The sequence below is a fragment of the Lutjanus erythropterus genome, chromosome 5, assembly GCF_056507025.1.
Source record: "Lutjanus erythropterus isolate fLutEry1 chromosome 5, fLutEry1.hap2, whole genome shotgun sequence".
Classification (NCBI taxonomy): domain Eukaryota; kingdom Metazoa; phylum Chordata; class Actinopteri; order Lutjaniformes; family Lutjanidae; genus Lutjanus; species Lutjanus erythropterus.
This window is the reverse complement of record NC_139321.1, coordinates 18797008-18821764: the sequence shown is the minus strand read 5'-3', so window position 1 is coordinate 18821764 and position 24757 is coordinate 18797008. Positions and strand designations below refer to the sequence as shown.

The 24757-nt window shown below is 39.4% G+C and overlaps 2 protein-coding genes across 3 annotated transcripts; both read left to right on the top strand.

Annotated features, from left to right (window-relative positions):
* Window positions 1–912: 912 nt before the first annotated feature.
* Window positions 913–4580, top strand: LOC146326706 (uncharacterized). The gene is made up of 11 exons (XM_084718393.1): window positions 913–1007; window positions 1108–1266; window positions 1536–1647; window positions 2722–2772; window positions 2874–2951; window positions 3076–3132; window positions 3286–3345; window positions 3489–3553; window positions 3639–3774; window positions 4037–4101; window positions 4252–4580. Exons 1-11 carry the CDS (start codon window positions 985–987, stop codon window positions 4469–4471), a joined length of 1026 nt encoding a protein of 341 aa, XP_084574519.1. The 5' UTR covers window positions 913–984; the 3' UTR covers window positions 4472–4580.
* A 1377-nt stretch (window positions 4581–5957) lies between these two features.
* slc24a6a (solute carrier family 24 member 6a) lies at window positions 5958–24043 on the top strand. Of its 2 annotated transcripts, none has more exons than XM_084719028.1 (17): window positions 5958–6547; window positions 7496–7579; window positions 10527–10603; window positions 10717–10791; window positions 11485–11569; window positions 13267–13370; window positions 13505–13579; window positions 15265–15290; window positions 15432–15485; window positions 15581–15717; window positions 15995–16083; window positions 18222–18489; window positions 20994–21160; window positions 21258–21372; window positions 21988–22100; window positions 22610–22675; window positions 23136–24043. In XM_084719028.1, the coding sequence occupies exons 1-17, from the start codon at window positions 6439–6441 to the stop codon at window positions 23244–23246; spliced, it is 1755 nt and encodes a 584-aa protein (XP_084575154.1). In that variant the 5' UTR covers window positions 5958–6438; the 3' UTR covers window positions 23247–24043. The 2 variants fall into 2 exon arrangements, with proteins under 2 accessions (XP_084575154.1, XP_084575153.1); XM_084719027.1 differs by having other exon boundaries at window positions 10500–10603; window positions 15995–16164.
* Window positions 24044–24757: the final 714 nt, after the last annotated feature.

Sequence of the window (24757 nt, the reverse complement as noted above, 5' to 3'; positions counted from 1 at the left end):
CTGCTAGGTAACCTGTCAACGGAAGCTCCCTGCGCGCCTTATGGCGGCCAGAGCTGAAATTTAGCAGATATAACCTTTTTAGTTTGGATTTACTCGCTGGTAAGACATTTTTGTCATCTATTTTTAAAGCAAAAATCAGTGCAAAACATCAGCAGTATGGTCATTTTTGGCTAACCCGGAACTTATTTAAGATTTGGTTTGAGTAACTAGCTAACTAGCCAACCTAGCTAGCTTAACTAGACTAACTGAGAAACGTTAGGTCTTAAATGCGCGACTTGTCCGACACATATGTGAATTGTTAGCATTTTAGCTGTCTAACTAATGTTAAGATTAACCACCTCTGTTTTTTATCTGGCGTTAACCGAAGTTAGATAGCACTGGCTATGTACAACAATGTAAAAGTTAGTGTTTGCTAATTAGATTATGTTTGATCGCTAATGTAGCTTTTTGTTGAGAAGAACGATTATTTTCTTAGTTGATTATTCACTCAGTTATTTTCTGAATTAACAAATTATTACTTTGTCCAGAAAATGTTGAAAATGATCATCAGTGTTTCCCAAAGCCCAAAATTACATCCTCAAATGTCTTGTTTTGCTTATAATCCAAAGATATTAAGTTTACTGTCATAGAGGACTGCAGAAACCAGAAAATATTCACATTTAAGATGCTGAGAGATCAGAGAACTTTTTTTTTCTTTAAAAAAAAATCTCAAATCAGTTTATTCATTATCAGAATAGTTTGTGATTGATTTAATACTTGATTAATCACTAACCGTCTATCAAACACTCTAACGTCATGGGTTAGTATGTTCATTAAGAAATTAATACTGTCAGTAGCAACACTATTATGCAGGCCACAGTCACACTGTGTATTATTGTGATGGAGAAAAATGGAAAATGTATTTAAAAGCTGTGTCAATCCTTATGGTTAAACTTTGGTGGACTGTTCGCGATCACAAGCACAAGAAGAGAGTAAGCCAGCAGGATGGACATGATAGAGGAAAACATGTGAGTTGTGTTCAGTGAACAAAACCACAAGTAATTATTTGGTTGAGTTGCATAGCAGGAATATGTGAAGTTTTTTCTCTCTTTCTATTTGTGTATGTAGGACACCAAAGGAGATGCTTGAGAAAATTGCAGAGCTGGATTACAGTCAAAACCAGCTGAGGGACCTGAATGCTGAAATGAGACACTGGCTGGATGCTGCAGATGAGGAGCTGGCAATGCTGCGCTCAGAGAACGCCACCCTCAGGAAACAAGTGAAAGAGTAACTAGTCACACTTGATTGTCTCTGAACTACCAGTGTATTAATCATCTGTAATTCTACATGATCTCACTGTTGCCTTTGAAACAGTCAGTCTTTTTCTAAGGTATGTTGTTGGCTTACCTCCAACACAAAACAGTAAACATAATTTTCTCTCTTCTTATCTCCTGTACCACACATTACCTCTAGAGGTTTCTACCTTTAGCTGTGAAGTACAGAATTGCTGTTTAGCATTTTTGTTCAGCTTTTAGATGTGTTTGTGTGTTCTGCAGCCTGGAGAAGATCATCAGTGAAACACACTGTGTTGAAGCAGAGCCTTGCAGGTCCATCCTCGCTGATGACCTCAGTGTGAAGAGAGACAGTGAAGAGAAGATTCAGAAATTGGTGGGTGACCAGGAATGTTACTGTAACACAATGTATTACTGGTGTTTTCAAAAAGATACTTAGACTTAATAAATATAAATGTGTCCATGTGGATATGATGTGATATTGCCGATTTTACCAAACTATAACAGTGATTTAAATTTAGGAAACTGTAGTGTATGTTGCTATGTGAAATGGTTGCCGGTTGGTCAGGTTTAGGCCCAAAACCTTTGTTAGGTTTAGGAAAAGGTGGTCATGGTTTGGGTTAAAATAACTAACAGTAAACAGGACAAACTTAGCATGAAGCGTAACAAAGTCCTTGTTACCAGGACAACACAAGACATAGGTCAAACACAAGACTTTCACATGGGAGACTGTGTTTTTTTCCCTGTGGAGCCTAGTGATTTATTTTACCCAAACCATGATTTTGTTCTTTTTCCCACCACTCTTCAATATCCCACAATTGTCACAGGAGGGCTTCAATTTCAGTTTGCACAGAGCTGCTAGTAACTTGAACCAACATTTTTGTCATTTTCCAGAAACTGCCATATTCCTGTTCTTTGCTTCAACATAATTTTTTGTTAAATTGTGTCTGTTGCTGTAGTCTAATCTCTCTTGTAAACCCAGGCAATAATACTGTTGTATATGTCAAGGATTCAACTTTTTAGGCACTTTTGTACAACTTTTGCCAAGAAATGAGAGAACTCCTCTCCAAAATTCAATATTTCTGACTTTTAAATTATGTATTTCATTGCAGTTTTTAAAATGTATTGTCAAAAGATAGCAGAAAGAGTAATGCCAGCTAGGGTTTTATTACTGTGAAGCACTTTAACACCCATTCTGTGGAGGACTAGTTTCAGACTGGTTATGAGGTTTAATAACATTCACATTCACCTGCTTTACCCTATTTTTCAGCAAGGACATTCACAGTTAGTGAAACTGCATTCTGTTCCCCTCTCTGCTACAATAATGGTACAAGATATAAATTAATAAAGAGACATGGTAGCCACTCGGTCATTAAACTTCAGTCAAATAGGCAGGTGGTTGTCATTTTAGATATTTCCACTTCACCCTTTATGTTGTATTTTTGTGCAGGAGAAGGAATCCACCATGATGAAGGAACAAAACAAGAAACTAACTGCAGAGGTATGAAGTCTGTTACTGTAAAATGTCAACATATACTACAGTCAGAAGTGATCCAGAATTTTGACACTTTGCACATTTAAATGTTATTCTGACTTTTTCAGCTCAAGAGCCTCCAACAGGAGAGAGACAAGGACAAGATCAGCTTGAAGAAGTTCAGGGTTGCACTTGAAACCCTTGAGGTAACAACATGGATTCAGCTGGGAGATGTTTAATTACTTTCCTCCATTTATTTTTCCAGTGTTTACTTTCAGCATTTTACATCATCAAACATCTCCTGATTTGTTATGTCAAATTTTTCCTCAGTGTGGATATGAAGAGGCTCAGTTAGGGCTGCAGCATAGGGACGAGGTTATTCATCAGGTGGGAGACATAAGGGCAAGGCAGTTACTGGACAAAAAGTCCAGATTTTCTCAGGAATGTTTGTCTTTCCCATTGGAGTTAAGTGTTAACATCTTGACAAGTGTTTGTCTTTCATTATCTGAATGTCACCTTTTTAATGTGTTTTTGTGATAGAAAAACTTGCAGTTAAACCAGCTGGAGGAAACGGTAGAAGAGTGTTCCAACATCATAAAGGTAAAAATGATCCATTTCTATTCAGTTAAGGAAGATAATTATAAAAAACTTATATTTACACACAAATAAAATAAAGTCAAAGTTTTCATGTTATGATCTGCTGAAAGTGTGTTTTGTTGTCTAATCATGTTTCTCTGGTCCAGGACCTCAGGCTGACAAATCAGGAGCTGAGGAATCAGTTGGAGGACAGACAGGATGAGGCCTCATTGTAACCCAGACACACAAAATCCTTGTGCTTTAGATGAATCATCTGTTTGCACTCATACTGTACTGTGTCTCCTGTTGGTTTCCAGTGCTATTCTAAATGACCTGATGGGAGAAAAAGAAGGACCACTCAGTCCCCCTCTGTCCCTCGCAGATGAAATTAAGCTGCTAGTCTCCTCAGCCGAGGTGAAAACCAGCTTGTCCGACTTTACAGATCTTAGACATGTATGACTTCCTCCTCCTGTGTTTTAGACATTTGATGGGTGTTTCTATTATTTTGTCCACCCTATTTATATCAGTGAGGTAAGCAAAATGAGAGAAGCCTCTCTTCACGGCCTCCAAAATGATTGTACCTCCTGTATTTCCACAAATGACCACTAGAGTGTGCCACCACAAAGCTCATACTGACACCCTGTCTGACAGAAAGCAGCTTAATGACTGTAGACATATACATGAGGTGATAAGTGATGTGTTACTGTGTCTGCAGGAGGAAACTGAGGCTGAGGAGCTGCCAGACCCTCAGAATCTCACTTTTGACCCTCAGACTCAAAGGTACTTAAGTTTCACATCATGAAACAGCTCTTGCAGACTGTAGTATGGGATGCATGAAACTATATCCTGTATTACTTATGTATTGTATTATTATCTATTATCTACATTTACTCATTCATTATTGTCCCTCTGGTTTCTCTGTTGTCGAAGGTGTGCAGGTATATTGGAGACAGCCATCCACAGAGGACTATTTATGCTGTTCATCTTCATTCTCACCATCATGGCCTTTGTTGCTTCAGGAAGCTGTGCAGGAAGCTGTGCAGGAGGCTGTGCAGGAAGCTGTTTTTCCATCAGCACTTGGTGGAATGGTGCACGCCTGATGTTTCAGCCCTACTGCAGTGTACATTATGGGACCTTACCGCCAATTTGATCAAATTGTCTTGCAAACATGCTTACTCCATTTATCTGATGAATTCTGGAGGTATCTGTAGCTGAATATGCTTTCTACCCAGCTGAATGTAAGACTGATTGGCTTATTATTTTTTAATGTTTTCCATCTTTTCCAAAATATTACATCATCTTTGCAGAATTTGCACTCTTTTTAGAATTTGGGTAGTTTAGGTCACTTCAATAACAATGACCATAGTGTGAAAAAATACATTTAATAACCTGAAACAAACTAATAAAACATTTAATGTCCATTTTCAGTGAAGATATTACATTGTAACCATAGTAAAAGCACAGGTTAATAAATGATATATTAATTCAGTTTCAGGGTCCTGGTAGTGTGCATGTTGGCTCACTGTCACACTGTCATGACTTTACTGGGACACTTGAACAGAGCAGAGCCAACCAGCCAGATATATATCACATGAAAAAAGTTAACATGTCTAACAAAATCTTGCTGACATATTTACATTTTTATTTCAACTCTGAAGTAGTATGCACATATGTCCCATATGTATGACGGTTTTTATTTGTTGTAATTCTTATCACCTAAAGGAGATCATGCGATGGGTCATGTGTGTGCCTGTGTGTGAGTGACCAACAGGTCTGGAACTTGTCCCCAGCTAATCTCGCATACTACTGTAGCAATCAGCCTAAATTTTTTTGTGTACATTTATGACCTTATGCTCAAGGACCTCTTGTGTTTGCAGTGAAAACCTGTGTGTATTACATCGCGTCTTTAAATACCTGATTCTGATTGGTCGGTTATTGATTATTGTCTGTTATTTCTGTTTAGCAGACCGTTGCTATGGGGAACAGAATGTTGCTATAGACGCAGTTCTGTTCACAGACTCTGGGGTAGCAACAGTTTTTAATCAGTGAAATAATTTAGAAATCAATATTTTGCATCAAATTACTGATTTTTATGTCAAGTAACCATGTAATGAATGGGATAATGGACAGTTAGCAGGCCATTATAGTGAAATAATCCCCTTCAAGATTATTCAAGACCCTCACTCTTACTAATTTACTATGTTTCACCTTATATCAAGATAACTGTTAAATTGTAATCACAAGAAAGTTTTCCTCTAATAACGTGATAAATATGTTGTAATAACATTAAACGAATTGTTAGAACGTGAAAAATATCACCAGTTATAAAAAACTTTAGATGTCATGAAACTGATCCGTTTTTCTTTTTCTGGCCTGTCATATGTCCTGCTGTTGAAAAGTGTCTCATCAGATTTATAGTGACCATCAAAATTGAGCCTTTTATTTTTGAGCACAGTGAGAGCAACATGACATTTTCCAGAAACAGCTCAGAGCAGTCCAGTCTGCCACTAAAACCAGTACTTATACCCCCACACACATAAGGAAAAGGTTAAGCCATTATTATCGCCAGGATGTCTCTCGTTACTAATTTTTCACATTATTTTGCACCAGTCAAAGTGCCTCCATGCCCCCCCGTGCTGCCAGTCTCTCTCCAGTCGCCCCACCCATCTGAAGGCGCTCCCTGGTGGTCTTGTCTGTGACTCCAGGAAAACACCTCCTCCTCCTCCTAGACAGAAGATCATAAAGAGGGGATCAGATTTATGTCAGGAGGGATGTGAGGAGGACCGTCTGGAGCGAGAGATATTTTGTATAAAGGTGCAGGCTGGCCGGTGATTGATCGTCTTGGCTGGACTGGGAGCTGGTGGATGTGGATGCTGACTGACGGACTGCCTGGTGCTGCTGGATGCTGAGGAGCTGATGACAGGCCGAACCTATCAAACATCCCGCTGCACCGTGGATGGAGCCCAAAGCTAAAACAGCTCAAAGGCGATAAATCAGGGAAAAGGGAGAGCAACAGGCCAGTCTGATCCAGTCTGAGAGCGGAGGACCGGTGTAAGGTGGAGAGACAGCGGCGGCGGCGACATGTTCTGAGCGGAGAACCAGCGAGCAGCTGGCGGAATGAAGGTGCCGAGGAGACCGAGGCAGACGCGCCTCCTCCCGCGGTTCTGCGTCTGTGCAGTCGGTCTGCTCGCAGCCGCCTGGATCTTTCACTTCAGTGATGTTACAGGTGCTTCTCAAGGAAAAAAATAACATGGAACTGTCATCATTTCATCTCCACAAAACTCATCTGTAACTTATGTTGTTTATAACAATAAAACTTATATTATTAAACTGTTAGATTGCAGTATAAAATTCTAATGCTGTTAATAATAGATCATAACAATCTTAAAATAAGGATATAGCTACACAAAAGACAAAATAAAGTTAGGTTAATGTTAGGGATGTATCAATATAATAAATATTGTGATAGTGCAAGAAGTCTTTATCGCACTGGACTGTGACATATCTACCGTGATATTCATGGTATTTTTTGTCACGGTCCAGTAAGATGAAGGAGACCTGGTTAATTTTATTATTTCCGTATTTTATTTTATAAAAGGATGGCTACTGACTGATGTACTGTAGGGCTGGGCAATATATTGATAATATGCTAATAATGTAATATAGATATACTAAATATCATCTTTGGATTTTGAGTAATGTTATATCACGATCCTGGTTTTAAAAGCTGTACTACAGTGATTTTCAAAGCTTAAAAGACTTATTTTCCTTTATCCACTGCTACTAATTGCTGAATTATTTTTGTTTTGTAATTGCACATAAATAATTCAAACATTCTTGATTTAAAAGATTGCTGGTTACCTTTATTTTATTAAAACTACTGCAATGAGTTTTAACTGGTTATGAAACAGTATCAATTTAATACTGATGCCTCTATATGACCTACATAAGTAAACAAGATCATCAGTGAGAAGACTAGACTATTTTATACAGTTATTCTTAATGCCTGCCTGTTTTGTTTTTAATATGGTAATTAATATCGCACCATGGACTTTTTAAGTAGTTCATTTTATGCTAAACTTACTGTATTTCACAAACACTCTTATGTAAAGCATAGTAACTCATATATTTTGTCAGCAGTGTATAGATTTATAATGTCAGTCCCTCTTTTTAGGTCCCCATGGACCCATTGTGGATCATGACATCTCCTTGTCGAAGAGAGGGATCATCCAGCAAAAAGACGACAACCAGACCTCTGGTGAGACATTTTACATGTGTATGTGTGAGAAACATGAGAACATTTCTTCTGTCTTACCCTACAAAAAGAGAAAATATATGTTCACTTTTAACTATTCACAGGTCTAGATTTAAGCTTGCTTTTTGATATTCATGCAGTAATGAATCTAAATTGACTGTGATGATCTTTGCAGCACCTGCGTGTGTGTGTGTGTGTGTGTTTTGTGTGTGAGATGGTTTGCCCCCCCATCTCTGTTAATGTGTTTAATCCAAGTCTATCTCCTGGGTTCACTGATCCACCTCTGCACCTCATCCTTCATTTTTTCAAACTCTGCACATCTTGATGTTTAAACACAGTTAGGCCTTTGAGGAGACCCGGTTGCTAGGAAACTGAATGCTGAATTTGTGGTTGGATGGCGTGTGCATCTGGAGCTGTTCAAAGTGGCTGCCCTGTCGTCATGACCTGCTGATTAGTAGCCTCTCATCAGCAGTTCTCTCATCGCCTGCGTGTGCTTGGATCTGTTTGGCTGTTTGAAACAGTGAGAGAGAAATACTGACAGCATCTTCTGGTCTGATGTGAGATGAAGAGATTTTGTAGCCAATTACCGAGATTCAGCTACATATATTGAGCTTTATAAAACTTGCTGCCTCTGGGAAATACAGTACAGATTAACTTCAAGGCCTCCAAGACATTTTCTTGTGATTACCATATTTCTATGTTCAAGAGCTTCATCTTGTTCTTGGTGATAAAAATACACTTTTTGATCAGGGTGTCCAAACAAAATCATGTGACAGGCTGTCATAATATCACACCATAACAGTTATGGTGCTGCAAGTTAACTGCACAATGTTGCCTTTGTGCAGGATCTTGTCCACTTCTGTCACACGTTTGTTTGTGACCTTCATCTTCAGTGGAGTTTTTATAAATGCAGACTCACAACTAAATGAGAAAACCTTTTGGAGAACATCACTTGGGAGGCAGCTTTCCAGATTAACCTTTTGTTTATGCTGCCTCATGATATGGCACAGTGAAGTCTTGGTATTTGTTTGAGCAAAACACTCCCTCACATTTGGAAAGAGGTTGACGCACCGACTAACTCGGCCAAATGAGATGCCTGTGAAGATTGACTTTGTAGGAATCACTTAGCTTTTGGAAAGAGCTGGAAAAGAATGTCAGAATAAAAACCTGGCTATAGTCAGCATGAAGTCACAAGAGGAGCGAAAAACTCAATTATTATGCAACTGAACTGGTTTAGCCACATGACTGTGGCGCTACTTTAACCTCAAGCTGTCTCAGTCCTCGTTGCTAGGGGATACAACTGGACACACATCCAACAAAGTCACACAAAAACACATCTCACACATGCACACACAAGTGACTGGATGTTTGGGCTGCAAACAAGGATTATTTTCATTATTGATTAATCTGCTGTTTATTTTTCTCAATTACAGGTGAAATATGTATTGTACTCACTGTACTAAATCATTAAATGACCATGATATGGCATCAGAGATCAAAGGGCTAGTTCATCCAAACATGAAATTTCAGTCATTATCTACTCTTTCTCATGCTGATTGAAGGTCAGGATTAGGTTTTCACTTTTAGTTTCACTAGAAAACAGTGCTGCAGAATCTCCAAAAACAATTTAATGGGGCTTTTTCACTGTCCGCGCTGAGTTGAAATGAGATGCACCTTCTCTGGAGTGGGCCAAAGCGAGGCTGACCCGCCTCAGAGGCTGCCGTGACGTCTCACCAACCGCCAACCTGTGACGACCCTCTTTCTACCCCTCGACCAGTGTTGTGATACTCAGATCATGTGTGTGCAGGACAGCAGAGAGAAAGACGAAAAGTGTCTGCGTGGTCAGCTCTCAGTTCTTTACAAGATTATCTCTGTGGTTTGAAGTTTAGTTTATCTCCTGTGTTGCTGTTTTAACTTTCATCTAATATATTTTACTGTCATGTTCGCTTTTGGCCGTACAAGAATCATTTCAAGTTATGGCTCCTGAAAAAAAATCCTTGTTTTGCTGCTTTATGATAAAAGTTTTTTAAAAAGTAAAACAGGACTTTTATTGTTAAGAATTTACTGGAAGTTCAGTTTTCATCCACTGCTACTCGACTCAACCTAAAGTGCTTGTCTTCAGTTAAAAGACAAACCTTCAAGTAGGTAGCCCAGTTGTAATGGAAATGCAAATCTGTGCCGTGATACTGAGCTGACATGTCGAATCATCTCAGCACATGTGTATAGAAAAGGGGTATAATTGAATGGTGGGCATTTTCCAACTGAAAAAACAACCTCCCCAAAAAACATAAAACACCTCCATAATGCTTGTCTGACATAATCCAAGTCTCCTAAAGCCCTGCCATACCATTTGTTTGCGTGTGCACACCATCACACCAGTGACATCAAAAACTATTTAATTCTGTTAGGGAAGGGCCTGAAATTGACTCTTGACTTTAATGACTGTCAGCATAGGAATTGGTGTTAATATAGCCTCATTTCAGATTCTGGCTGTAGGACAGTTGTAGCGGTTGATATTAATAAGGACAATTTTTGTATTCACTCAGAGTACGCCTATATTTTCACATGTGAAATTAGGTTCTCTTTCAAAATTGACATTAAATTGTATTAAACTGTGGTATTAATGTGTCCTAAAAGTCTTAAGAAGTGGCTGATCTGTGAAGACAGCCTGGTTTCTGAGGCCGTTCTAAAGTCGAGGAGCACCAGCACTGAAAACATGATCACCTTTAATTTTCAGCTTTGCCTTTGGAACGGCCAGAAGACCTTTTAAAATGTTAGAATCAATCCTAAAAGTGACAGGGAGCCAGTGGAGAGCGAGCAACAAATTGAGGGAATTATGGGAATACTTTGACTTTTCTGTGCAAAAACTAATCAATTAATGCACTAGTCATTTCAGAATTTCCCTCCCTTCATACATCTTGAGGTGATTCTCTGTCCGTCTCTTTTCCAGGTATGGGTGATTTTCCTGAAGACATCTTTACTCTGGAGCAGAGGAGACATGGAGCCGTTCTCCTTCATGTTTTCTGTGTGAGTATCACCTGCCACAAACACAAATTTGAATTGACAGAAGCTTCATTTTGTTGCATTGAACACATGTATAAGCCACGTGGCCAATAATGTGTCCCGTGTGTATTTCACAGGCTATTTACATGTTTCATGCACTGGCCATCGTGTGTGATGTTTACTTTGTCCCGTCACTGGAGAAAGTATCAGAGGTATGAACCGAAGACACTTCTAATGTGGTTAAAAATAACATTATGTTAGAAATATAGTATTGTTTTTGAGTCTACAAGTTAAAAGTTGGTGTTCTCTTTGTGTTCTCTAAAGCATCTGTTTATTTTATTTACCACCAAACTTTTATAGGATGGGGTTTTTCTTTATTTGTCTTACTGTCTATATTTCCCCCAAAAACACATAAACTAGCAATGTATTAGTCTGTTTCTGACTTCCCTTTCTCTGCCCCCAAGCACATTTTTTAACTACTTAGAAATGTATTTTTAAGGCTCAAAATTTTTTCAAAAACATGGGGGCAATGTAATTTTTAGCAAATAATAATCAAACAGGTCTAAATTGTACATTTGTTGGGGACTATTTTCAGTCGCAGATTAAAACACAATTGGCACTGGTGGTAGCCTGTGGAATTGACTTAAATTAAACTATAGTGGCCTTGTTCATCGTGATAAATAGGACATTTCAGCGGGTGCAACAGTGTGGCTAATTTATGTGTTTTAAATGTCTCTGGACAGCAAGCTCTGTAGCTATAGGTCAGGTTTTAATACAGCACTTGTCTGTAGGATCAATACAATGATTTGGGATCTGTTGATAGTAATTGTAATTGAAAATATAATGTAAAATATTACCAGCTTTATCCTTATCCTGATCTGGTTAAACCCCTAATTGTCCTTCAGAATCTTCAGCTCAGTCAGGATGTTGCTGGGGCAACCTTCATGGCAGCTGGGAGCTCCGCCCCCGAGCTCTTCACCTCTTTGATTGGTCAGTATGATGATCATCAAATCAATCACTCACTTTTATGGGTTGGTCTAGTGATTGCTTCATCTGTGCTCCACTTATCTGCAATCATATGTATCTTCACATGATTAGTACTGAGAGAAGTCATGTGTGTGTAGGTGTGTAAGGCACTGACTGGTACTTTTCATTTCGCTTGATGGTTTGACAGGTCACCTACAAATGATTTCTGTCGCTCAGATGTTCTCACAAGCATTTTTTCTGTTTTGTTTTTTTTTACATGCAGCAGTTATTTTAAAAATAGTATATATATAATATTCTAGTGAATAAAACATCATAGATTCCCATCATAAAAAATGCAAGAAGAAAATCTGAGGAAAACAGTATTCTCTGAGATTATAAGTCATAAATTTGCAAGAAGAACAAATTCTCTGAGATTCAAGCCAGAAAATCCTCAGCTCAGCCTCATCACACCACAGATGCCGCCAGTTGCTGTTTGTCATGCCTGCAGTGGATAATCACATCATATTTTTCAATTGGGTTTAGCAATAAAGAAACACTTGAGGATCAGTTTATTTGATGACCTGTTGTTCTGTGTCCTGTATCACAAATCTCATTTGAATTGCCCGTAGTGATTTCCCTGTATCTGTCTGTTGCATTGTGGTTCCTGATGCTTACGAAAAAATTGTGACTTCATTCTCAAACAACATCCATTTTTTTTTCTCACAAATTTACAGTTTTAATCCTGGAAATTGGGACTGGAGAAATGTTGTATCTTAAGAAATTTGGTACAAACGTCCATTTGGACCAAAGGATGAACTGATTAGAAAAGGTCAAAGACACAGTAACCTCATAAAACATGTTTTTGCCCACATATTTACACTAATTATGACCAAATTTCACACAAATGTAGCAAACAGACACACAAATAGGATAACATGATGAGGTGATGACATTTTATGTCCATATATTGAGACAGCAGGTTTCTCACTGGAATCATGCAACAGTGTCAATATAGTGATAAAAATACACTCAGTACCTTTTTTTAAATTCCTGAATGTTTCCATGAATGTTAAATGCAACTTGTCTGGTTGGCAGAGGCATACAACAAGGCGGTAGTTCTAGTTTTATCTACAGTGGCCTTAATATGCCGCCGTACATCAACGAGATGAGAGTTTTTACAGTGAAACTTGGACAGAAGAAGGCTTGTTAGTCACAGTAATCAGAAGCTCTGCCCCAGATATAAAAACAGAGGATGAAACCATTGCACATGTTTTTGAATTGTGAGAAAAAAGATCCCTCCTGGGGATTTATCCTGGATACGATGTACGATTTATTAAAATTGCCTTGAAACATGCTGATGCATTACTGTGACTTGTAAAAATGAAAACTTTGCTTTTAAATCCATGTGGCTTACAGACATGTCTTCATATATTGCTTCTGAAATAATCTATTTTATTCACAAAGGAAAAAGTCTGGCTTTGATAAGTGTTGGAGTGACTTAAGGCAATATGTAATAAATATTCCACAATCAGAGGTATAAGATAAAATACATCTGCCCAGCCCCTGCGCTTATGAACCGAAGATGCAATATTTCTATGTCTAACTTTGCTCACTTTTATGAGCGGTAGGGAGATATAATCCATCATTTACTACAGATTGTCATATTAAATTAATCTCTGCTGATGATTTATGGCTCACTCTGACCTGTTGTGTGTTTTTAGGGGTGTTTATCACAAAGGGAGATGTGGGTGTGGGAACAATCGTGGGATCAGCTGTCTTTAACGTCCTGGTTATCATTGGCATCTGTGGCATCTTTGCAGGACAGGTTTGTACGCTGTGTTCAGGCCTGAAGCTAAAAGGACTAGCTGAACATTTTCTGAACTAAAGGAAGACAAAATGACAAAATAAAAACTTGGTTTAACCACATGTACTTGTGCTATGTGTGTCTTCTCTCTGCAGCCCATCTCTCTGAGCTGGTGGCCTTTGTTTCGTGATGCCGTTTTCTACATCCTGTCCATAGTGGTGCTGATCCTGGTGAGAAATCCCCCAGTGAAACAAAGTGTTCACACTGGGCTCTTTTGTTTGTCAGGAGATTAATTTTGCGTTGGCTGAACCATTGGAGCAAAGAAATCAATTTGTTTTACACCAGCCACAACTGAAAGAGTAAATAAAGAGAAATATTTATACGACCACAGACTTAGAGAGAAAGAACTCACTCCACAGAATATTATTGTTGAGAATCTGTTTTACATAAACACATATCAGAAACAAAATAATTTTCCATAAAGCATAAGCAACCAACATTTTTACTGAGCAGGACATTTTACAAGTAAAAAATAAACTCTTTTGCTTTTATGTACTATATTCTTGGTAGAAATTGTATGGAGGGCCATAACAACAAAGTTAAAAATGACTCAATAATAAATAATTTCATATGAAAGAAATGCACCAAAAGTAATATTAAAAAGAAATATAGGCATCAATAAATCTATAAAATGTAACCTGAATTACAATTTCTGACTTAATTTGGATCTGCATTTATTCAGTTTTGTATTATTCCTCGTCTTAATTTACTTTCTCATTTAATTTCCATTTTATTTGTTAATTCAGTATTTTCTTAAATTATGCATTTACATTTGTGGTTATTTATGTGTTATTTCCCTTTTCATTTTACCTCTATGTATTTCCCTAAACATATTTATTTCTGTATTTTCTTTTTCCATTTCTTTATGCATTAATGCTTCTATAGATAAATTAGGGGCTGTTGTGTGATGGGTCATCTTTTCACCTATTCATTGATCGACGTCAGCATGCATAGATCAATTATACATGCACTGGTGGCCAGGCTCACTTTGGACCTTCAGCTAAGAAGAAGCTAGCTTGCTATGCATCAGACAAGCAATATGTCATCCAGCACAAGTTGGCAAGGCCTCTGCCTTTTCTGGGGAAAACTCGCAGTTTCATATAATGGGAGTGATTGAAAAATTATAAAAATCTTCTGCATAGAAGGTTGTAAGACAAATAAGTATTTAAATCCATAGTGACCTCTGGTTCTTCATCCTTCCTTGAAAGGAAATGGTCCCAAAAGGAGAGCAGTGAGAATGTCTGAGCAGAGAACATTAATTGTCCCTACTGATGGAGAGCTACCATTAGCTTGAGTGGGAGGCTGCTGGAGTTCAGTCATAATGTTACAGTGCAGCAGTATCAGACTGTCGTCTCTGACTCAGTCTCAGCCTGGCTTACATCAACTGTTGTCTATTGACAGGTTGTGTTATCTGATAGTTAATCAGTTAATTTATGCAGATATCACAGATGCTCAGGTTCAGGCACGGTCAGAAAATATTTCTTAGACATGTCGATAAAACAAAGATTTGCTTAACTTGACATAGAATTCAGTCTATGAGATCTTCAGTTTTAAGTCCCACAAAAGGGGACGCATTCACAGTAGTGTCTGCCATTTTTCCAGGAAGTCTTGTGAAATACAGTATAAAAGCTACAGTAACTTAGCTTGGAAAATAAAAATGTAGGGCACAAAATTCGACAATTTACTGTTAAGATTTTGTTCTGGACATGAATGCAAATACAGTAAATCTGTGATGAGCAAAGTAGTCGATATTTTGGCCGATATTAGCAAATCAATTTTTTTTTGTTCCTTTCATAAGACATGTAAAAAGTTCCTTTTTAAGTGTAATTAAAGTATGTTTTAATTTTATTTGCAGGTGATCTATGATGAAAAAGTTATGTGGTAAGACTGTAACAAAACATTTTTTTTACAATTCAGCAGCCTCTGTTGTTTGAATATCAGATCAGTTTGCAAGATAGCTCATCGTCATTATGATGAATCAGACTTAAAGAGTCTGTGTTGGCGTTTGTGTGCATGTTTCAGGTGGGAGACCATCATCCTGATCTCGATGTACGGAATCTACATAATCATCATGAAGTGAGTCTTTTTCTTCCTCTCACATTTCCATCCTGTTGGTATGAAGCCACCACACGATCCTGACCCAGTGAAGACACAATATCTTTGTGTTGTAGGTTCAACAGATCTCTGTACAGCCTGGTAGAGAGACACTGCAGCAGGCTCGGTCAGCCGTGTCTGAGCAGCCTGCGACGGACGACTGCGGTTGGTAGTGTTGGGGACTGTGATAACGACATGGTTCCGCTGAAGCCAGGTGCAGGAGCTCGTGTTTGTACGTGTGCATGCGTCCATCCAAACATCACATCATTCCCTTCATCTGTGAGCAGCGTTCAACAGATCTAGTGACACAGTTTAGGCTGCCAGTCAGACCCATTTCTGTCCCAGTGCCGATTCCCAACAGGCTTAAGTAGAACTAGACCACGTTGATGGACAAGATTTTTTTCTCCACTTTTTGTTTCTCCATCATTCTGTCCTCTTTATCTTATCCTCTTTATCCTTATCTCCTGCTAACCTCCCTGCACTTTCCCCAGATTCATGCGTGGTGGCCGGCCAGGATTCGGGGGTGGTGATGGTGGATGAGATGCTGAACCTGCACCCCCACCAGCTCTCCTTCTCAGAGGCAAGCCTCCGTCTTCTCATCACCCCGCATTTCCCCCCCTTCACCCGCTTGCGCATGGCAGGACGCATGGTCATCAACGAGGTACACTGCACGCGCTCACATTCTTCACATAACGTCAAGTTCCCCTGGGTTTTTCGGCTAGTTTGGTGGGTATTAGCATTATATAAAGCAATATGTAACTGTCAAATTAACAGGGACATATTGGTAACATTACCGTAAACATACGGATCACCATGCTTACTCTTGTGTACCTGCACTGGGTTGCACCAGCTATTCCTAAATTTGTGTTGTAAACCCCTCCCTAAGTCCTTAGTAACTACTAACCTACCTAGCTCCAAAATCATTATTTACTCAATTGTGTTGCACCCTTAAAACTTAAGGAAGTCACTCAAGCATCACAACAGTTCATAACAGTTACACCTGGCAGTTTTAATTTTTCACTGTAAATAGACCATAACAAGCTAACATTTCAGCAGTTGTGTCAGTTGGTTCAGTTGGCTACATAACAGTTTCATCTGGCAGATTTTATTCTGTAAATAGCAAGCTAACGTTAGCTTTATCGCTTAGTTTAGTTGGGTATGTAACAGTTACACCTGGCAGTTCATACTCTTTAAATATCTTAGTAAGCCAACATTAGTTGTGCCAGTTCATTGAGGTGGCTTCATAACAGTTACGCCATGGTTACTGGGTCCAAATATTTTAGTAAGAGATAATCTCTATGTTAGAACTAGTTTGGTTTGGCACTAGTGGTGCAGCCAGTTTCGACTTAAGTGATATTTAAATCTTCACACACAACAATGGGTTAAGTTTGAACAACTGGCTTCACGTGCATTTAAGCTTGCAAAGACTGAAAATTCCACCTGAAGCTGTCTTCCTCAGTGTGCAAGCTTGTCACAGTTTAATTTCTTTAACAGAAAAGTAGTGTCTGGTGTGCATAATTAGTACCAAGTTCCATAGAAATGGAACACATACAGCAGAAAACAAGGAAAATGTGTGGCTTTATAGCAACGTAGAGACATTGGGGGAAAAAATGTTGTGGTAGCTATTTGAGTATTTTAGTGCGTCAAATAAAAACCTTTTTGTTGTGATGGGAATCATAGAAATATTATTTTATTTGTTTGATTTTCTATTTATTAATATGCTCTAAACAAAAGTTCTCAGAACTGTCGTAAGTGACCACATTTATTTTTTTATTAGTGGAAAATATTAACTCCATACGCCTAACTCTACTTACCTGTTTAAAACTGTGACAGTCACTAAACATGCACACTGGGGAAGGCACCAGCTGAAATGTGTCCACTTTCTGCTTTTTTGCTTTTTTGCATTTCAAAGAAACAGAGATACAGCAAATGTGACCTTCAGAAGGCGTCACTGGTATTCTCTCTGCCAAGGTTTCTTAAAATTAAGACCAAGTTTTCCTTCAGCCCCGTTGAGAATTTTGTTTCTTTCTATGTTTCTTTCAGTCCTCCCCCTCAGTTTGCCATTATGAGATATTTATTAGCTCCATTTGTGCCGGAAGAAATGTGCCTTTGAGTTTAGAGGTTGAAATTCTGTCCTTAGTTGCCACATTGATGTGTTAAATTTGGTACTGATTTATCAATAGTAAGATTCTTCTCACAGTGCAGTGTTGGTACAGAGGGTTTGCAGGTAGACAGAATGATGGGGGAGATAAATCTGTGCTACAACATCCTGTTTTCTGTCATTAGATGGCTGCCATCTGATAAGCACTCAAAGAAACACACACACACACACACACACACACACACACACACACACAGACTGGTGCCTAATGCATAATATTATCCCAACCACAAAAGCAACTTGATCTCCCAGATCTGCTTCCTCACTCTCTCTGCTCTCCTGCATGTGTGCTTGCCTCTTGCAGTGCCAAATTAAAGTGCGACTGCCAGTGCTGCCCCTTCTTTGTGTCATGCCCCTGATCAATGCTTTCCAAACCCCCTCTGGTGAATGTGCCTGGCTGCCCGATCACTCCTCATGTTGTTAGCGACCGTCTGATGAAGCCGTTACCGTACCACTCACAGCGGTGTTTCTCATGCCATCTTGTTTTCTTCTTTTTTTTTCATTTCCTTCTCTTCTTTTCTCTGACTTCTCCCCCACTTTCCTCCCTCCACCCACAGAGGCAGAGGCTGATTCGAGCTCGGGTTGGCCCGGAGGAGGGGGGAACTTCAGGGGAGGAAGGTTTGGGTGCGAACGGGCCGTGGGGGAGGGAGAATGGGACGGTGGCCGAGGGAGACCTGCAGCCGCTGGAGGGAGAGAGGGAGAGGGGTAAAGAGACGGGGGGAGACAGAGGTGGGGGAGCACAGCCCAAAGAGGAAGAGGAGGAGGAGGAAGAGCAGGAGGAAGGAGACGAGGAGAACGTTCCTTTCAAGCCCTTCGTCCTGCCAGGTGAGTGGTTAAAGAAACCAGACACCCAGGTAAAGAGGCAGAAATGGGTTTTAGCATCATTCTTGCATTAATTTCACACGTTATGTTCTTAAAGAAATATCTTTTACTGGTTGAAGTCATTCTCAGAGGCCACAGAAGTCGTGCTTTTCTGATTAACTGTTAGACTGAATCTCATTTAAATGTCTAGTGTGAAAAATTCACATCAAAACAATACACCCACATGAGTGACTGACCATGAATGACTGAATGAATTTCAAGGTGGTGGAGACAAGGTGTTTGTAATCTGTAAAATCACTAATAGATGCCACTAAATCCTACACACTGGTTCTTTACATGAATACATAAACACAGTTCCAAAACAGAACACATGCTCACATGACAACTGAAATAAAGAGATGGCCCCCTTAGACTTACGGCTACAGTAAATCTAAAGTTATACTGAAGTTTACCTGATGACTTGTAGTCCTTTTTGTTCAAATAGTTCCAGCAACCATGGAACAGAAAGAACTAAGCTCAAGAAGTAAACTATGACCTTACTCCTTGTTCTGATGTATGGAAAGAAAAAAAAAGAAAAAAAAGAAAAACGCTTGAAGTAAGATTTTTGCAAATCGTAACCAAGCCAAGCTGCTCTGGCTGCTCAAATATGATTTCAGCATGGCTTTTGAGTAGAGCTGCAACAATTTATTGATTATTAATCAACTATTAAATTAATCAACAAATATTTTGATCATCGATTCATCGTTCTGAGTGATTTCTTTAAATCCCCAAATTTTCTGATTTCATCTTCTCAAATGAGAATATTTTCTGGTTTCTTTACTCATCTATAACAGTAAACTGACATTTCTGACAACTAATCAATTGGCAGATGTAAGTGTATCAGAGTGGCTGAGCAGAATCATGCTGCCCCTAGCAGGGCAATATGGAGGTCAACACAGAGAATGACAGTCTGATAGATGCTGAAATAAATTGTCTGCTGGCATTTTGGGAGGAAGCGTCTTTACAGGCAAAGCTGGAAGGAACCTGCCGCAGTGGAAAACTGTGTCACTAGCCTATGTAGTTAGAGACGCCTACCTCGTTACCACAGCAACGCATGCAGATAGGTTGGGGATCTCTGGGCACACAAATCCAATCTGATCATTTGCAAGTAAGTGCAGACGGTCTGTCTTAAAGATCTGATTTGAGAAACAAATCTTATTTGCCTTCCTGAGGACCAGTGACAGATGTTGAGCTGATGTGTTGAATGGCTCTGCCATGACTCTGCTGTGACAGACTTTATTTGGCAAAAATGCAAATTAAGTTCCAGAGTTTCCATGTCATGTCACAGCATGTCTGTTGGAGGAATATGATGCTTAAGTTTTAAATTTGGGGAATAACATTAGCAAAGAGACATTAAAGGGTCAATGTCTAGTAGTACTGATAATTCAAAGTGGGGTTTGGTGGTTGACAATTCCCCAAAATGATGACGCAGCAGGAATACTGCTGTGGACAGGGTCAGCAGCAAAACATATTTTAGCCACCTAAGAAAGGTTCCATCTGCACACTATTTTAAGATTAGTTTAGATTAGATTAGATCAGACAAACTTTATTGTCCGGAAGGAAATTTGTTTTGGACACATGCAGTATCTGCTGTTAAAAATACAGAATACATACATACAACACATATAAAACTGTCAAACGCAACAGTTTTCTCCATAATACATACAAATACATACACAGGCTACCATCAACAGATTGCACACAGCCCTTACACAAACAGCATGAATATTTTCATTGTTTTACCTTGACGTCAGACAGCTTTTTCCAACAGGAAACCACTGTCATATAAGTCAAATATGATGCTCTCCAGACCAATCAGATTACTTTGGCAAAAACAGTAAATCTGAATGAACCCTTTGAAACATCAAACCAACAAACTATGTTTCATGTGTCAAATATCTAATTAAAAGCTAAATAGGTCAAACCGACAGCTGTTTGGATCTTTTGCTCTCACCACAAGAGGTTTTTTATCCACCATAACTCAGAGTAACATGTGACTGTTATTCAGTAGACGTGTCAAACTCAGGAAAGACCCATGAAAGATTTAGACTCAAGCTTCATTTATGCAGCTGACTTCCTGACATGATGTCATCTTTTGACCTCCAGAGATTCCTTCAAGCGGCCAATAACTTGCTTTTTTGTTTGAACGATTTTTGGTAATGCTGTGATTAAAATGTCAATCTGACACAGGGTTAGGAGTTGCTTTGTTGCTGATGCATCTGTAGCCAAAATAACTGCTTGTTCTTTGTGTTTTTTCCCCCACTTCAAATGTTTTCCAGGGTTCTGGATGGATTTATTTATAACGAAGCTAATTAAAAGAGGATGAAGACTCACAGACACACACAGGCCGTTCCACATGAATAATTTAAAAGTTCAGATGAATCTGTAATGATCCCTGTGGGTGCTCTTGTGTGTATATGTGTGTGTGTGTTTGTGTCTGTTTGTGTATGTTGTAATCATTTCCTCAGATGGCTGGTGTGTGCGTCTGAAGTGGCTGCTCTCTTGGCCCGTCAGCGTCCTGCTTCACTGCACCATCCCTGACTGTAACCTTCCACGCTGGGAGCGCTGGTACCTGCTCACCTTCCTGTCCTCCACGCTCTGGATCGCTCTATTCTCCTACCTCATGGTCTGGATGGTACGAAATACGCTGATGCACCAGCGCCCTTACAAACACACTCGCACTCGCACACACACACACATACACAGCCTATTTCTTCTGTATTTCTGTCCAGGTGACCATAATCAGCTACACACTTGGAATCCCAGATGTCATCATGGGCATCACTTTTCTGGCAGCTGGCACCAGTGTCCCTGACTGTATGGCCAGCCTCATCGTCGCACGACAAGGTGTGTGTGTGTGTGTGTGTGTGTGTGTGTGTGTGTGTGTGTGTGTGTGTGTGTGTGTGTGTGTGTGTAGGCTCCACACATACTTACACTGTTGATTTAAACCATTTATACCACCTAGTAGGGCTGTACAGTTAATCAAAATTGCAGTAAAATCACAGTAGGTATATCTAAATCAGAGAATAAGGACAAACAGAATCATAATGAGGAACTGTAGTGCTGCAGAGAAAACACTGGCAGCCCTACCACCTAGCTGTTTTGCACATTTTGGTATTTTACGAAACTAAATCAGAATATTTAGCATGAAGGACTATTCTTGACCTGAAGGTCCATTAAGTAGCTTTCTCTGGAGCTTTCAACTGCATTTCATCAGGGGATGGTGTTGTCAGGGGTTGGAAGTTCTGCAAGAAACTGGTAAGAGGTTTTGTAAACCTAACTCAAAATGCTTTTATATAACATCTGCATTTGTGTGACATCATGATAAAACACCTGAGTATCTGTGTGTGTGATGAGGATGCGAACATTTGCAGAGACTCAAGCTGTTTGACTGGATGTCAAGTGTAATTTGCAACATATTTTCATATGAATTTGTTTTTGTTTACATGTCAAATGTTGCAGGGATGGGCGACATGGCTGTGTCCAACTCCATCGGCAGTAATATCTTTGATGTGCTGCTGGGCCTGGGCTTCCCCTGGGCACTGAGGACCCTCATAGTCAGCTATGGATCAGTGGTAACACCAACTCTGCCTAATATCTAAACCCGTGATCCTAAAAACACAGTTACAATACTAACTAAAACAGCTTTACCCTGTTAAGGCTATTACATTCTTATCTTCCTGTATTATTATGGCAGTACTTCTAAAAAAAAGCCTGCTGACTCTCCGGCCTTGATGGTACTTAGTTAATTCAAACGATAACTACTGAAACGTCCCCGGTTCGATTGTGGAAGGGAACCTTTATTGCATCCCATTCCTCATCTCCCTCTCTTGACTATCCACTGATATAGACTGTGACCCAAAAAAATACTTTAAAAATATTTCCATAAAACAAATCTTTACTGTAAATGTTGTCAGCATTTCAAAGAACCCATCACACGTCTTTGTGTTAAAAGTATGTGCGAATGTAGTCATTTAACTATAGAACAACATCTCAAATTAACTAAATGACCTTTGAAAGACACTGAGTTTATCATTGAGTGATTTTAAAGCGACATTAAGGCTTTGTCGTCTCTTTTTTGTAGGTGACCATCAACAGCAAAGGCCTGGTGTACTCAGTGATTCTGCTGTTGGCCTCAGTCACACTAACAGTGAGTAGATCTCCACTGTCGCTCTCTTCAAACCAACCAGACTCCACAGGCAAACATTTTACCTCACAGAGCACTGGAGTTGCTGATCTACTGCTGCCTCAAATTAGTTAGTTTGTGTGAAAAAAGGATAGTTCAGATTCAGTCCCACAGTGACACAAACTAACAAATTGTGGCAGCGGTAGACCAGCAACTCTGTGAGGTGAAGTTACTGATTTTGTCTCTGGAGTCTGGTTGGTTTGGAGAGAGTGACATGTTGCTTATATAACAACACTTTTAAATAAAGTGTGAAGAAAATCTGCACCAACATCAGCTGCCTGTTTTTCTTAACCTATTATTTTCATCTCATCTTCTTCCTGTCGAGGCCTGAGAGCCTCTCACTGCTCTCAGACTTGAATTGTGTTCAGGGCAGTGCAACAGGAAATGAAGCCCTCTGTGTCTCTTTGTGTCCATCACTCCTCAGGTCCTGTGTGTCCATCTGAACTGCTGGAGGCTGGACCGCAGGCTGGGACTCTGTCTTCTTCTGCTCTACGCCATCTTCCTCCTCTGCTCCATCGGCTTCGAGAAGCTGTAAAGGACACAAACGCACGCACACACACACACACACACACACACACTCCCCACGCACAGAGTCATACAAACGGACGCACAAACAAGTGGTCCAACTCATTTTCCACCTTCACTGCTGCCATCATTAATCAAACGTACGGACAGATGAATTTACATTTCATTTCACGGTGGCTGTACAAGTTTGAGCAGCGTTACCGCGATGACGGCTGCCTGAAAGCTGCATTGTTTACCTTTGATAAACGAGTATTTTACATAGTTTTGTATCAAACACCTCCAGCCCAGATTTTGTGAACTCAAAGCCAACTGACAAATGCACTATATCTCACAACCAATTTATAAAGTATTGAATTTGTACTCTGAAAACAAGAATATTGTTCAAGGAACCCTGAAAGTGTGTTAGTTTACCTATGAATACTTTATGACTGCCACAAGTAACCTCAATGACCAGATGATTATACATGTATGTTTATATAGTTGCTTCTCAGTGCGTGCAGTTCTTTTCTGTCAAGTTTAATGTCACGTTTTCATCACGCCTTTGTGTCTGCAGTTGTAAACAGCATAGCATGGCTGATCATCACGCTCCAGATAATTGCACTAAGCCACTGTTGTCTTGGCCTTGTACAGACCGTAGGCCCCCCCCCCCTCTCCTCCTCTTTCCTAAAAGCTTTTCAGCACAGAGGTGGTGTTTCTGTGCTGGAACAAAGGCGACTGTATACCACAAGGTGTTTCTGAGTGTCTGTGTTTGGAGAGAGTCTTTGAGTGTATGTTGTTGAGTGCAATTAAAAATGATTTGTTCTGTGAGGTTTCTCTTCTGTGTCTCACATCCAACAGTCTCACTACTGCTCATTCGAACCTTCTTCCAAGGTTATTATATTTAATTTACTACAATCGGATTCAGCTTGTTGAAACCTGCAGAAACCCTGTCAGGAGCCGCCAAAATCAAGACAATATGAAAGTTCCCTATAGTCGTTTAAACTTAAGTAAAAACTAAACCTAGGTGGGAAAAAACATTAAGTTAACCAAAATAAAGTTAAAAAAGTAGACTTTGCCATAAAAAAAGAAAACTAACTAAAATGATATTGTGTACTTACAAAACTAATGAAAGAAATAAAAATATACAGGAAATGTCTTTAGTTTTAGTCTTTGTCAGTTTGGTCAAATTTGTTAACACAACAAACATGAAGAGGCATTGATGCTCATGTTTATTATTCTTATGCCTGGTGGGGATCATATAATCAGGTCCATGTGTGTTTGTGCGTGATGACTGGACCTGCATTTTGTCCAAGGATAATCTTGAGTATGACTAATTGTTTTTCTGCACATTCATCGCTGTGTGCTGAAGGACCTGAATCAGAATTACTGAAAAACCTTGAAAAACATTTTGTTTTTATGGCCTGAGGTCGTTGTGTTTTCAGGACTAAAATAGCACTAAAACAACTAAAACAGACTAAAATATCAACACTAGTGTGTTTTTAACAGTGTCATGTGTGTAGGTGTGTTGTGTGTGGAACCTCC

Coding starts and splice junctions, on each gene's coding strand:
- LOC146326706 (XM_084718393.1), top strand. CDS start 985: ATGGACATGATAGAGGAAAACAT. Junction 2,773..2,873: donor ACAAGAAACTAACTGCAGAG/GTATGAAGTCTG, acceptor TGACTTTTTCAG/CTCAAGAGCCTCCAACAGGA. Junction 3,133..3,285: donor GGGACGAGGTTATTCATCAG/GTGGGAGACATA, acceptor TTTTTGTGATAG/AAAAACTTGCAGTTAAACCA.
- slc24a6a (XM_084719027.1), top strand. CDS start 6,439: ATGAAGGTGCCGAGGAGACCGAGGCAGACGCGCCTCCTCCCGCGGTTC. Junction 13,580..15,264: donor CCATAGTGGTGCTGATCCTG/GTGAGAAATCCC, acceptor TTTTATTTGCAG/GTGATCTATGATGAAAAAGT. Junction 15,486..15,580: donor ATCTACATAATCATCATGAA/GTGAGTCTTTTT, acceptor TTTGTGTTGTAG/GTTCAACAGATCTCTGTACA.